The sequence below is a fragment of the Bufo gargarizans genome, chromosome 2, assembly GCF_014858855.1.
Source record: "Bufo gargarizans isolate SCDJY-AF-19 chromosome 2, ASM1485885v1, whole genome shotgun sequence".
NCBI classification, from domain to species: Eukaryota; Metazoa; Chordata; class Amphibia; order Anura; family Bufonidae; genus Bufo; species Bufo gargarizans.
The window spans coordinates 1,630,338-1,644,866 of NC_058081.1; the positions used below are offsets into that span (position 1 = coordinate 1,630,338).

General features: G+C 53.2%; 1 protein-coding gene across 2 annotated transcripts in view; it reads left to right on the top strand.

Moving 5' to 3' along the window:
• Positions 1–14,529, top strand: part of CAMTA2 (calmodulin binding transcription activator 2) — a 67,139-nt gene that overhangs the window by 22,163 nt on the left and 30,447 nt on the right. For both annotated transcript variants that reach the window (XM_044278499.1, XM_044278500.1), the window contains exons 8-11: positions 639–779; positions 871–2,135; positions 3,375–3,501; positions 3,594–3,728. In XM_044278499.1, the coding sequence (XP_044134434.1) occupies positions 639–779; positions 871–2,135; positions 3,375–3,501; positions 3,594–3,728 (1,668 nt within the window). The remainder of the gene's footprint in view (positions 1–638; positions 780–870; positions 2,136–3,374; positions 3,502–3,593; positions 3,729–14,529) is intronic.

Genomic DNA, 14,529 nt, shown 5'->3' on the forward strand with positions numbered 1-14,529 from the left:
GTCAGTATATGGAAGGTGATGAGACCGGAGGGTGAAGGGAGGGGGTCAGTATATGGAAGGTGATGAGACCGGAGGGTGAAGGGAGGAGGTCACTATATGGAAGGTGATGAGACCGGAGGGTGAAGGGAGGAGGTCAGTATATGGAAGGTGATGAGACCGGAGGGTGAAGGGAGGGGGTCAGTATATGGAAGGTGATGAGACCGGAGGGTGAAGGGAGGGGGTCAGTATATGGAAGGTGATTAGACCGGAGGGTGAAGGGAGGAGGTCACTATATGGAAGGTGATGAGACCGGAGGGTGAAGCGAGGGGGTCAGTATATGGAAGGTGAGGAGACCTGAGGGTGAAGGGAGGGGGTCACTATATGGAAGGTGATGTGGAAGGGTCAGGGGATCAGTATATGGAAGGTGATGTGGAAGGGTCAGAGGATCAGTATATGGAAGGTGATGTGGAAGGGTCAGAGGATCAGTATATGGAAGGTGATGTGGAAGGGTCAGGGGATCAGTATATGGAAGGTGATGTGGAAGGGTCAGAGGATCAGTATATGGAAGGTGATGTGGAAGGGTCAGAGGATCAGTATATGGAACGTCGCGAGTAATATGGGGTGTTGTCCGTAAATCGTCTCTCTTGTATTTTGCGCAGTTCATGGCATTAAATGGTCTTGCAGTAATGGAAATGGAACCAGTGAATTCTCCATAGAGCAGCTCGTGCAGCAGACGCTGGAGACTCACCAGGCCAAACCTCCACCCCGCACCCACACCTGTCTGTGTACCACCAACCTTGGTGAGCACGTGTCTTCCGTCCTGCAGGCTGTTCTTCCTGTTCCTCCGATGAATCTGATCTCTTATGATGCAGGTTTTTGTTTGTCCCCCAGGATCAGCTGGCAGCGTCCCTCACAAATGTACCAGCACCAAGCACCGCATCATCTCTCCAAAAGTGGAGCCTCGACTCTGCCCATTCCCTGCCCTTACAGAGGTGCAGAACATCTCCTCAACCTCTGCTGAGCCTGACCAGGGAAAGGAACGGAGGCCTGGCCAAAAGGGAAACAGGACGCCTATGGCCAATGACCCCAGCTCCTCACATTCCTTCTCAGACCTTCCAGACACCACTCAGACTTCACCGCCACTGACACTTACCAACGGTTTCTATGCTGACCGCGAGCTGGCCGGAGTCACCATAACGACCACTCCTGGGGTACCAGGGATTAGCGCTGTGCTTGTGATGACGGGCATAGCTGAAAAACCCCTAGCATTGACACCAAGTCAACACCTGATGCCAGGCGACACTGCGAGCCAACCTGCCACAGTCCCGGTTGGCATTTCCTTGTTGCCTTCTCCAGTGGAGAGACTCTTGCTGTCTTCTTCACATAGCCTGGAGGTAGCAATGGACTCTGCCCCGGGGGGCAGCAATGGAACGTTTGACCCTGACTCCTTCCTCAACAGCCCTAAAGAAGGACAGACTTATGGAGGAGCAGCAAAGACAGATGACTTCAAGTCCGAGACATCCGATGGAGGGATGGTGAGCAGTCAGGTGGTAGCTTATGTGGACGAAGACGAGCTGTTGCCAAATGGTGAAATGGTAACCAGCGTAAAGGAGGAGACGGCCAATGTGAAGAAGACAAGAGTAGAGCAGGAGCCTAACAATGTGAAGGAGGAGGCCAGCCGGGGGTCAGAGGTTGAGATGGAGGACACCAGGGAAGGGCAGGTCAGCTCCAGCGACGACGTGAATGCAGACGTTGTCTCCTCAGGAGAAGTGCAGGAAGACGCTGACGCCCCCAGCACCCACATGAACGACTTGTACTCCATCATCCAGAATGACCTGAGCTCATCGTCTGGAGCCTCCAGCGTCCACATGGAACTCTCAGCCGAAAACTTCAACATCTCCTTCGACAGTCAGTTTCCAGACCTTATCTCTGACCTCATGACTGAAGAAGCCACTCCTGGAGGTTACGAACAGTTCGGAGATCCCCAGACGACTTCTTCACCTGTCCAGGCAATGTATGGACCACCACAGCAGCAACAGCACCAGCACCTGAGTGGGAACACGCCCGGCATTACAGATCCCTTCCCTGAGGCGGGAGATGGGGCCACAGGGCTTGTCGGAATCACAGACTTCTCTCCAGAATGGTCCTACCCAGAGGTAAGGTGTTCAGCCTCTCCCACCTGCTAAAAATCTCCTGGTGTTAGATCTTAGCTGACTATATGTAAAAAATGGTGTCCACTGGAGCCCCTGATCTCCGTCATGATTGACAGTGCAGGAGCCACTGATCTCCGTCATGATTGACAGTGCAGGAGCCGCTGATCTCCATCATGACTGACAGTGCAGGGGCCACTGATCTCCGTCATGATTGACAGTGCTGGAGCCGCTTGTCTCCATCATGATTGTCTGCGTCTTATAAGCTTCCAGGAATCTCAGGATGGCCATGTTTTCATCCCCTCCCTCTAAATTCCTTGGGATATTCGGAACAACTGACTATCCACGTGGTCATGGTTGAATTCTGGTTGTTCTGCTGCCTTTCCATGGTCGTGGTCACCTTACACCCTCGTGGTCTGGTACATGTTGCACAATACTGTGAGGAAGATTGTTTCCGGTCACTAAATACCTGCTACATTGCACCCGTCTCGCTGCCAGTTCTGCATTCAGACGACTACCAGGGCTCACAGTGATACCATTGAAGATTCCTGCGCAGACGAGGCTTGGGGCATGCAGAGGAGATGTGACCGGTGCAATCTCTGCTTGTCTAGGTCTATGTAGATCTCTGGAAACATGGAAACATCCTTTTATCCACAGGATAGAGGATGAGTCCGGTGGTCTCACTCCTGGGAACCCCCTCTGATTTTGAGATCGGGGTCCCAGGCCACCAGGGGCACTGCCATTAGGGGGGCACCGCCATTAGGAGGCACCATTAAGTGGGGGGGGCGGGTACTTGTCTGTACAGGGGTAGGTGTCACATCCGCCTTGTCCCTGCATTGTTGCTGAGTGCAGTGCTCCCGTCATACCTGCAGAGGGGGCCGTGCACTGTCATGGTCCTGCATTGTACTGCGGCTCTCCTATCATTGGAGGGACAATCTTAGGTTGCTGCGGTCAGTCTTATTTATATCAGTAGTATGATAAGCCGTGCAGCTGGCGATGGAGGCCGTGCCCCTGGTGTGGCTCCATCTTCTTGGAGGGACATCAAGCAGAAACCTGGCACAGGTTGGGGAAAGATTCCTGCCTGGGGACAAGCTGGTATTGTTCTAGATGTGACACGTGTGTATGAGGAGGGCCCCAGGGCAGGAGTATAAGGGGCGCTCCGGCCCCTGATGGTTTCTTCTCTTACACTGGACAGGACAGTCCTGCGCCTCCGGTAAACACGGCGTCTTTCTCTCTTCTGCTCAGGGTGGAGTTAAGATTCTCATCACCGGCCCGTGGCTGGAGGACACCGATGCCTACTCCTGCATATTTGATCATGTGACTGTGCCAGCCTCGCTCATCCAATCAGGAGTCTTACGATGCTACTGCCCAGGTGAGGAGACGCCCGGCTATGTTCGCTAGATTCCTGTCTGTCTCATTTCCATGCAGTGTGACTTACCTTCACCCCCATTGATGTGATTGCAGCGCATGAGGCCGGCCTGGTCGCCCTGCAGGTTGTACAGCGCCAGCAGATCATCTCGCACTCCGTCATCTTCGAGTACAGGGCAAGGAACTTCTTGTCACTGCCCAGCACCCAGCTCGACTGGCTGTCCCTGGATGGTAAGTGGTGCCGTCTACTCTGTAATGGGGGCCACCTATGTCCTGTATTACCTGTGCATTGGGGGGACGCATGGGGAAGACAAGTGACAACTGCCTCCAGCACAGTATTCCTGCACAGCAGTGGTTGTCAGCACCGTCAGCCATTGTCTTCTATTACTGCCTCCAGCACAGTATTCCTGCACAGCAGTGGTTGTCTGCACCGTCGGCCATTGTCTTCTATTACTGCCTCCAGCACAGTATTCCTGCACAGCAGTGGTTGTCAGCACCGTCAGCCATTGTCTTCTATTACTGCCTCCAGCACAGTATTCCTGCACAGCAGTGGTTGTCAGCACTGTCAGCCATTGTCTTCTATTACTGCCTCCAGCACAGTATTCCTGCACAGCAGTGGTTGTCAGCACCGTCAGCCATTGTCTTCTATTACTGCCTCCAGCACAGTATTCCTGCACAGCAGTGGTTGTCAGCACCGTCAGCCATTGTCTTCTATTACTGCCTCCAGCACAGTATTCCTGCACAGCAGTGGTTGTCAGCACCGTCAGCCATTGTCTTCTATTACTGCCTCCAGCACAGTATTCCTGCACAGCAGTGGTTGTCAGCACCGTCAGCCATTGTCTTCTATTACTGCTTCCAGCACAGTATTCCTGCACAGCAGTGGTTGTCAGCACCGTCAGCCATTGTCTTCTATTACTGCCTCCAGCACAGTATTCCTGCACAGCAGTGGTTGTCAGCACCGTCAGCCATTGTCTTCTATTACTGCCCCAGAGACAAGAAGTGAACTCGTTATACGTAGTCTGCTAATAAACCTCCAGCTACACAGAGAGCGGAAATGGTGGGGAGAGGCTCCTGAGGCACAGGGTATTTCCAGTACCTCAATGAGAGCATCCTGAGGCACATGGTATGTCCAGGAGCTCAATGAGAGGCTCCTGAGGCTCAGGGTATACAGCACCTCAGAGCAGAAGTCAGGGTGAGAGGCTCCTGAGGCACAGTGTATACAGCACCTCAGAGCAGAAGTCTGGATTAGAGGATCCTGAGGCACAGGGTATACAGCACCTCAATGAGAGGCTCCTGAGGCACAGTGTATACAGTGCCTCAGAGCAGAACTCAGGATGAGAGGATCCTGAGGCACAGGGTATACATCACCTCAGAGCAGAAGTCAGGGTGAGAGGATCCTGAGGCACAGGGTATACGGCACCTCAATGAGAGGCTCCTGAGGCACAGGGTATACATCGCCTCAGAGCAGAACTCTGGATGAGAGGCTCTTGAGGCACAGTGAATACAGAGCCTCAGAGCAGAAGTCAGGGTGAGAATATCCTGAGACACAGGGTATACGGCGCCTCAGTAGAGGGTGATCTCGTTGCCAGGGTTAAAGCTTGGCGAGGAGTCTCCTGGCGGAGCGGTGACGGTGACCGCAGCGTTCCTGACTGTTGGCGATTTATCTTCTACGTGGGGTGTTTGGCGCTCGCTGTTGGTGCCCAGCCGTATACGGGCAGGCTTATAGAATGCGCTGCTCCTGAGGGCGGGCATTGTGTGCGGGGTTATTGCTGGGGACAGGTGCTCGCACTCTTGTAGACCTGCACAGTGCATCTTAATGCCAGGCCCTGCTGCTGGTGCCAGGCCCGCGGCGTCGCGCCATCAGAGGTGGCAGGAACCTCCTTTTCTATTTCCGTCCTCCATCTTTCACCACCCGCCAGCAACCTGAATCCCACCCTGGACTATTTTGTTATCTGTGGAAGGACACCGTGACGCTGGTGACATACTTGCCATTCCCGCCGCAGCGTGACACGGGCACAGGACAGCCCGCGCTCTAGAAAGCAGCTGGCCTCAACTTGCAGGCACTCTAAAGAGGAGGAGGGGGCGACACCTGTGACCCTGTTATAGAAAGTCCTCAGTGTCCTCTGCTGGAGCCCGGTACATTAACCTGTTATGTGCTGGTGTCACCCTGCAGGGGGAGGAGCAGGCTCATAGCACTCCTCTGTCTGTATCACCCTGCAGGAGGAGGGGCAGGCTCATAGCTCTCTTCTGTCTGTATCACCCTGCAGGAGGAGGGGCAGGCTCATAGCTCTCTTCTGTCTGTATCACCCTGCAGGAGGAGGGGCAGGCTCATAGCTCTCTTCTGTCTGTATCACCCTGCAGGAGGAGGGGCAGGCTCATAGCTCTCTCCTGTCTGTATCACCCTGCAGGAGGAGGGGCAGGCTCATAGCTCTCTTCTGTCTGTATCACCCTGCAGGAGGCGGGGCAGGCTCATAGCTCTCCTCTGTCTGTATCACCCTGCAGGAGGAGGGGCAGGCTCATAGCTCTCTTCTGTCTGTATCACCCTGCAGGAGGAGGGGCAGGCTCATAGCTCTCTTCTGTCTGTATCACCCTGCAGGAGGAGGGGCAGGCTCATAGCTCTCTTCTGTCTGTATCACCCTGCAGGAGGAGGGGCAGGCTCATAGCTCTCTTCTGTCTGTATCACCCTGCAGGGGGAGGGGCAGGCTCATAGCTCTCTTCTATATCACCCTGCAGGAGGAGGGGCAGGCTCATAGCTCTCTTTTGTCTGTATCACCCTGCAGGGGGAGGGGCAGGCTCATAGCTCTCTTCTATATCACCCTGCAGGAGGAGGGGCAGGCTCATAGCCCTCTTCTATATCGCCCTGCAGGGGGAGGGGCAGGTTCATAGCTCTCTTCTGTCTGTATCACCCTGCAGGAGGAGGGGCAGGCTCATAGCTCTCCTCTGTCTGTATCACCCTGCAGGAGGCAGGGCAGGCTCATAGCTCTCTTCTGTCTGTATCACCCTGCAGGAGGAGGGGCAGGCTCATAGCTCTCTTCTGTCTGTATCACCCTGCAGGAGGAGGGGCAGGCCATAGCTCTCCTCTGTCTGTATCACCCTGCAGGAGGAGGGGCAGGCTCATAGCTCTCTTCTGTCTGTATCACCCTGCAGGGGGAGGGGCAGGCTCATAGCTCTCTTCTATATCACCCTGCAGGAGGAGGGGCAGGCTCATAGCTCTCTTTTGTCTGTATCACCCTGCAGGGGGAGGGGCAGGCTCATAGCTCTCTTCTATATCACCCTGCAGGAGGAGGGGCAGGCTCATAGCTCTCTTCTGTCTGTATCACCCTGCAGGGGGAGGGGCAGGCTCATAGCTCTCTTCTGTCTGTATCACCCTGCAGGAGGAGGGGCAGGCTCATAGCTCTCCTCTGTCTGTATCACCCTGCAGGAGGAGGGGCAGGCTCATAGCTCTCCTCTGTCTGTATCACCCTGCAGGAGGCAGGGCAGGCTCATAGCTCTCTTCTGTCTGTATCACCCTGCAGGAGGAGGGGCAGGCTCATAGCTCTCTTCTGTCTGTATCACCCTGCAGGGGGAGGGGCAGGCTCATAGCTCTCTTCTGTCTGTATCACCCTGCAGGAGGAGGGGCCGGCTCATAGCTCTCCTCTGTCTGTATCACCCTGCAGGAGGAGGGGCAGGCTCATAGCTCTCTTCTGTCTGTATCACCCTGCAGGAGGCAGGGCAGGCTCATAGCTCTCTTCTGTCTGTATCACCCTGCAGGAGGAGGGGCAGGCTCATAGCTCTCTTCTGTCTGTATCACCCTGCAGGAGGAGGGGCAGGCTCATAGCTCTCCTCTGTCTGTATCACCCTGCAGGGGGCGGGGCAGGCTCATAGCTCTCTTCTGTCTGTATCACCCTGCAGGGGGAAGGGCAGGCTCATAGCTCTCTTCTGTCTGTATCACCCTGCAGGAGGAGGGGCAGGCTCATAGCTCTCTTCTGTCTGTATCACCCTGCAGGAGGAGGGGCAGGCTCACAGCTCTCTTCTGTCTGTATCACCCTGCAGGAGGAGGGGCAGGCTCATAGCTCTCCTCTGTCTGTATCACCCTGCAGGAGGAGGGGCAGCCTCATAGCTCTCTTCTGTCTGTATCAACCTGCAGGGGGCGGGGCAGGCTCATAGCTCTCCTCTGTCTGTATCACCCTGCAGGAGGAGGGGCAGGCTCATAGCTCTCTTCTGTCTGTATCACCCTGCAGGGGGAGGGGCAGGCTCATAGCTCTCTTCTGTCTGTATCACCCTGCAGGAGGAGGGGCAGGCTCATAGCTCTCTTCTGTCTGTATCACCCTGCAGGGGGCGGGGCAGGCTCATAGCTCTCTTCTGTCTGTATCACCCTGCAGGGGGAAGGGCAGGCTCATAGCTCTCTTCTGTCTGTATCACCCTGCAGGAGGAGGGGCAGGCTCATAGCTCTCCTCTGTCTGTATCACCCTGCAGGGGGAGGGGCAGGCTCATAGCTCTCTTCTGTCTGTATCACCCTGCAGGAGGAGGGGCAGGCTCATAGCTCTCTTCTGTCTGTATCACCCTGCAGGAGGAGGGGCAGGCTCATAGCTCTCCTCTGTCTGTATCACCCTGCAGGAGGAGGGGCAGGCTCATAGCTCTCTTCTGTCTGCATCACCCTGCAGGGGGAGGGGCAGGCTCATAGCTCTCCTCTGTCTGTATCACCCTGCAGGGGGCGGGGCAGGCTCATAGCTCTCTTCTGTCTGTATCACCCTGCAGGAGGAGGGGCAGGCTCATAGCTCTCCTCTGTCTGTATCACCCTGCAGGGGGCGGGGCAGGCTCATAGCGCTCTTCTGTCTGTCTCACCCTGCAGGAGGAGGGGCAGGCTCATAGCTCTCTTCTGTCTGTATCACCCTGCAGGGGGCGGAGCAGGCTCAGAGCTCTCTTCTGTCTGTATCACCCTGCAGGAGGAGGGGCAGGCTCATAGCTCTCTCCTGTCTGTATCACCCTGCAGGGGGAGGGGCAGGCTCATAGCTCTCTTCTGTCTGTATCACCCTGCAGGAGGTGGGGCAGGCTCATAGCTCTCTTCTGTCTGTATCACCCTGCAGGAGGAGGGGCGGGCTCATAGCTCTCTTCTGTCTGTATCACCCTGCAGGAGGAGGGGCGGGCTCATAGCTCTCCTCTGTCTGTATCACCCTGCAGGAGGAGGGGCAGGCTCATAGCTCTCTTCTGTCTGTATCACCCTGCAGGAGGAGGGGCGGGCTCATAGCTCTCCTCTGTCTGTATCACCCTGCAGGAGGAGGGGCGGGCTCACAGCTCTCCTCTGTCTGTATCACCCTGCAGGAGGAGGGGCAGGCTCCTAGCTCTCTTCTGTCTGTATCACCCTGCAGGGGGAGGGGCAGGCTCATAGCTCTCTTCTGTCTGTATCACCCTGCAGGAGGAGGGGTAGGCTCATAGCTCTCTTCTGTCTGTATCACCCTGCAGGGGGCGGGGCAGGCTCATAGCTCTCTTCTGTCTGTATCACCCTGCAGGAGGAGGGGCAGGCTCATAGCTCTCTTCTGTCTGTATCACCCTGCAGGAGGAGGGGCAGGCTCATAGCTCTCTTCTGTCTGTGTCACCCTGCAGGAGGAGGGGCAGGCTCATAGCTGTCCTCTGTCTGTATCACCCTGCAGGAGGAGGGGCGGGCTCATAGCTCTCCTCTGTCTGTATCACCCTGCAGGAGGAGGGGCGGGCTCATAGCTCTCCTCTGTCTGTATCACCCTGCAGGGGGAGGGGCAGGCTCATAGCGCTCTGTATCGCAGGGTTCGGACATGTTTGCACAGGGCAGTGATGTGACCCCCTCCTCTGACACTAGAGCCTCTCTCTCTCTATTAATCTGATCTTCTTAAATGATTGTGTGAAGCTCCAGTGAGTGAGAGATTTTCGGGGGGGGGGGGGGGGGGGGGGGGGCGTAGGGCTCGTTACTGGCTAATTTATAGCCGGTCAGACGTGCTGTTCATTTAACCCCTTCTTAGATCACAGAGCTGGAGTTCCCCGTCCATATATTTGCTATTACTGCTGTGCTGAACTTTCTGTCCTTTTTTAGTGAAGTGACGCAAGTGTCAGTATATGACGGTCTGATAACTGAGAATTAAAGGGGTTGTCTAAAATAATTGACAGCTGCTTAAAACCTTCCAGCACACAGTCTCATCGCTCACAGTGTGACGGTTTGGTCACAGGTCAGTTTGGGACATGTTCTCTCTTCGCTTTCACTGCATCTCTAAGAATAATTAACCGTTGATTCTCTAACTAGACAATTCAGCAAATCTGGTGACCAGTCTGGCCATTGTACATGTGTATGAAGGTTGGTGGCGGACAGTGATGAACAACCACCATCATTGTCTTTCCTGCCGAGACCGGCTCACTTTCTACCCCTGCAGCCAAAATAAAATCATTACTTGCTGCCCCACAGAAGGCTGTGCTTTATCTGGGCGCCTGCACATTGCTTGTAAAGTGTGTCTGTCTGGAGGACTATGGTGTTTTCTGGGAGTGTTGCCGTTTGGTTGTATATGTGAAAGTCTCTGGAGTTGGCAGGTAGTTGTGTAGTGTGGTGGTGAGATGACATTTAATGTTTACGTGTACTGGTTGTGCATTATCCGATTTAGCTTTTACCCATCCAGGTAATGGTGTAATTAGTTTGGGTGTATGGAGCACTGTGATGTTGTCAGGTACTGGTGTAGTCTGGATGAGTGTATGGAGCACTGTGATGTTGACAGGTACTGGTGTAATATGGATGAGTGTATGGAGCACTGTGATGCTGGCAGGTACTGGTGTAATATGGATGTGTGTATGGAGAGCACTGTGATGTTGGCAGGTACTGGTGTAGTCTGGATGAGTGTATGAAGCACTGTGATGTTGGCAGGTACTGGTGTAGTCTGGATGTGTGTATGGAGCACTGTGATGTTGGCAGGTACTGGTGTAGTCTGGATGTCTGTGTGGAGAGCACTGTGATGTTGGCAGGTACTGGTGTAGTCTAGATGAGTGTATGGAGCACTGTGATGTTGTCAGGTACTGGTGTAGTCTGGATGAGTGTATGGAGCACTGTGATGTAGGCAGGTACTGGTGTAGTATGGATGTGTGTATGGAGCACTGTGATGCTGGCAGGTACTGGTGTAGTATGGATGAGTGTATGGAGCACTGTGATGTTGGCAGGTACTGGTGTAGTCTGGATGAGTGTATGGAGCACTGTGATGCTGGCAGGTACTGGTGTAGTCTGGATGAGTGTATGGAGCACTGTGATGTTGTCAGGTACTGGTGTAGTCTGGATGTGTGTATGGAGCACTGTGATGTAGGCAGGTACTGGTGTAGTATGGATGTGTGTATGGAGCACTGTGATGCTGGCAGGTACTGGTGTAGTCTGGATGTGTGTATGGAGCACTGTGATGTTGGCAGGTACTGGTGTAGACTGGAAGAGTGTATGGAGCGCTGTGATGCTGGCAGGTACTGGTGTCGTCTGGATGAGTGTATGGAGCACTGTGATGCTGGCAGGTACTGGTGTAGTCTGGATGAGTGTATGGAGAGCACTGTGATGTTGGCAGGTACTGGTGTAGTCTGGATGAGTGTATGGAGAGCACTGTGATGTTGGCAGGTACTGGTGTAGTCTGGATGAGTGTATGGAGCGCTGTGATGTTGAAAGGTACTAGTGTAGTATGGATGTGTGTATGGTGCACTGTGATGTTGACAGGTACTGGTGTAGTATGGATGTGTGTATGGAGCACTGTGATGTTGACAGGTACTGGTGTAGTATGGATGTGTGTATGGAGCGCTGTGATGTTGACAGGTACTAGTGTAGTATGGATGTGTGTATGGTGCACTGTGATGTTGACAGGTACTGGTGTAGTATGGATGTGTGTACGGAGCACTGTGATGTTGGCAGGTACTGGTGTAGTCTAGATGAGTGTACGGAACACTGTGATGTTGGCAGGTACTGGTGTAGTCTGGATGTCTTTATGGAGCACTGTGATGTTGGCAGGTACTGGTGTAGTATGGATGTGTGTATGGAGAGCACTGTGATGTTGGCAGGTACTGGTGTAGTCTGAATGAGTGTATGGAGAGCACTGTGATGCTGGCAGGTACTGGTGTAGTATGGATGTATGTATGGAGCACTGTGATGTTGGCAGGTACTGGTGTAGTATGGATGTATGTATGGAGCACTGTGATGTTGGCAGGTACTGGTGTAGTCTTGATGAGTGTATGAAGCACTGATGTTGGCAGGTACTGGTGTAGTCTTGATGAGTGTATGGAGCACTGTGATGCTGGCAGGTACTGGTGTAGTCTGGATGTGTGTATGGAGCACTGTGATGTTGGCAGGTACTGGTGTAGTATGGATGTGTGTATGGAGCACTGTGAAGTTGGCAGGTACTGGTGTAGTCTGGATGAGTGTATGGAGCACTGTGATGTTGGCAGGTACTGGTGTAGTCTGGATGAGTGTATGAAGCACTGTGATGTTGGCAGGTACTGGTGTAGTCTTGATGAGTGTATGGAGCACTGTGATGCTGGCAGGTACTGGTGTAGTCTGGATGTCTGTATGGAGCACTGTGATGTTGGCAGGTACTGGTGTAGTCTGGATGAGTGTATGGAGCACTGTGATGTTGGCAGGTACTGGTGTAGTCTGGATGAGTGTATGGAGCACTGTGATGTTGGCAGGTACTGGTGTAGTCTGGATGAGTGTATGGAGCACTGTGATGTTGGCAGGTACTGGTGTAGTCTTGATGAGTGTATGAAGCACTGTGATGTTGGCAGGTACTGGTGTAGTCTTGATGAGTGTATGGAGAGCACTGTGATGTTGGCAGGTACTGGTGTAGTCTGGATGAGTGTATGGAGCACTGTGATGTTGGCAGGTACTGGTGTAGTCTGGATGAGTGTATGGAGCACTGTGATGTTGGCAGGTACTGGTGTAGTCTGGATGTGTGTATGGAGAGCACTGTGATGTTGGCAGGTACTGGTGTAGTCTTGATGAGTGTATGGAGCACTGTGATGTTGGCAGGTACTGGTGTAGTCTGGATGTCTGTATGGAGAGCACTGTGATGCTGGCAGGTACTGGTGTAGTCTTGATGAGTGTATGAAGCACTGTGATGTTGGCAGGTACTGGTGTAGTCTTGATTAGTGTATTGAGAGCACTGTGATGTTGGCAGGTACTAGTGTAGTCTTGATGAGTGTATGGAGCACTGTGATGTTGGCAGGTACTGGTGTAGTCTGGATGAGTGTACGGAACACTGTGATATTGGCAGGTACTGGTGTAGTCTGGATGTCTTTATGGAGCACTGTGATGTTGGCAGGTACTGGTGTAGTATGGATGTGTGTATGGAGAGCACTGTGATGTTGGCAGGTACTGGTGTAGTCTGAATGAGTGTATGGAGAGCACTGTGATGCTGGCAGGTACTGGTGTAGTATGGATGTATGTATGGAGCACTGTGATGTTGGCAGGTACTGGTGTAGTCTTGATGAGTGTATGAAGCACTGATGTTGGCAGGTACTGGTGTAGTCTTGATGAGTGTATGGAGCACTGTGATGCTGGCAGGTACTGGTGTAGTCTGGATGTGTGTATGGAGCACTGTGATGTTGGCAGGTACTGGTGTAGTATGGATGTGTGTATGGAGCACTGTGAAGTTGGCAGGTACTGGTGTAGTCTGGATGAGTGTATGGAGCACTGTGATGTTGGCAGGTACTGGTGTAGTCTGGATGAGTGTATGGAGCACTGTGATGTTGGCAGGTACTGGTGTAGTCTGGATGAGTGTATGGAGAGCACTGTGATGCTGGCAGGTACTGGTGTAGTCTGGATGAGTGTATGGAGCACTGTGATGTTGGCAGGTACTGGTGTAGTCTTGATGAGTGTATGAAGCACTGTGATGTTGACAGGTACTGGTGTAGTCTGGATGAGTGTATGGAGAGCACTGTGATGCTGGCAGGTACTGGTGTAGTCTGGATGAGTGTATGGAGCACTGTGATGTTGGCAGGTACTGGTGTAGTCTTGATGAGTGTATGGAGCACTGTGATGCTGGCAGGTACTGGTGTAGTCTGGATGTCTGTATGGAGCACTGTGATGTTGGCAGGTACTGGTGTAGTCTGGATGAGTGTATGGAGCACTGTGATGTTGGCAGGTACTGGTGTAGTCTTGATGAGTGTATGGAGCACTGTGATGCTGGCAGGTACTGGTGTAGTCTGGATGTGTGTATGGAGCACTGTGATGTTGGCAGGTACTGGTGTAGTCTGGATGTGTGTATGGAGAGCACTGTGATGTTGGCAGGTACTGGTGTAGTCTGGATGAGTGTACGGAGCACTGTGATGTTGACAGGTACTGGTGTAGTATGGATGTGTGTATGGAGAGCACTGTGATGTTGGCAGGTACTGGTGTAGTATGGATGTGTGTATGGAGCACTGTGATGTTGGCAGGTACTGGTGTAGTCTGGATGTGTGTATGGAGCACTGTGATGTTGGCAGGTACTGGTGTAGTCTGGATGTCTTTATGGAGCACTGATGTTGGCAGGTACTGGTGTATTATGGATGTGTGTATGGAGAGCACTGTGATGTTGGCAGGTACTGGTGTAGTCTGAATGAGTGTATGGAGAGCACTGTGATGCTGGCAGGTACTGGTGTAGTATGGATGTATGTATGGAGCACTGTGATGTTGGCAGGTACTGGTGTAGTCTGGATGAGTGTATGGAGCACTGTGATGTTGGCAGGTACTGGTGTAGTCTGGATGTGTGTATGGAGAGCACTGTGATGTTGGCAGGTACTGGTGTAGTCTTGATGAGTGTATGGAGCACTGTGATGTTGGCAGGTACTGGTGTAGTCTGGATGTCTGTATGGAGAGCACTGTGATTCTGGCAGGTACTGGTGTAGTATGGATGTGTGTATGGAGCACTGTGATGTTGGCAGGTACTGGTGTAGTCTGGATGAGTGTATGAAGCACTGTGATGTTGACAGGTACTGGTGTAGTCTGGATGTGTGTATGGAGCACTGTGATGCTGGCAGGTACTGGTGTAGTCTGGATGTGTGTATGGAGCACTGTGATGTTGGCAGGTACTAGTGTAGT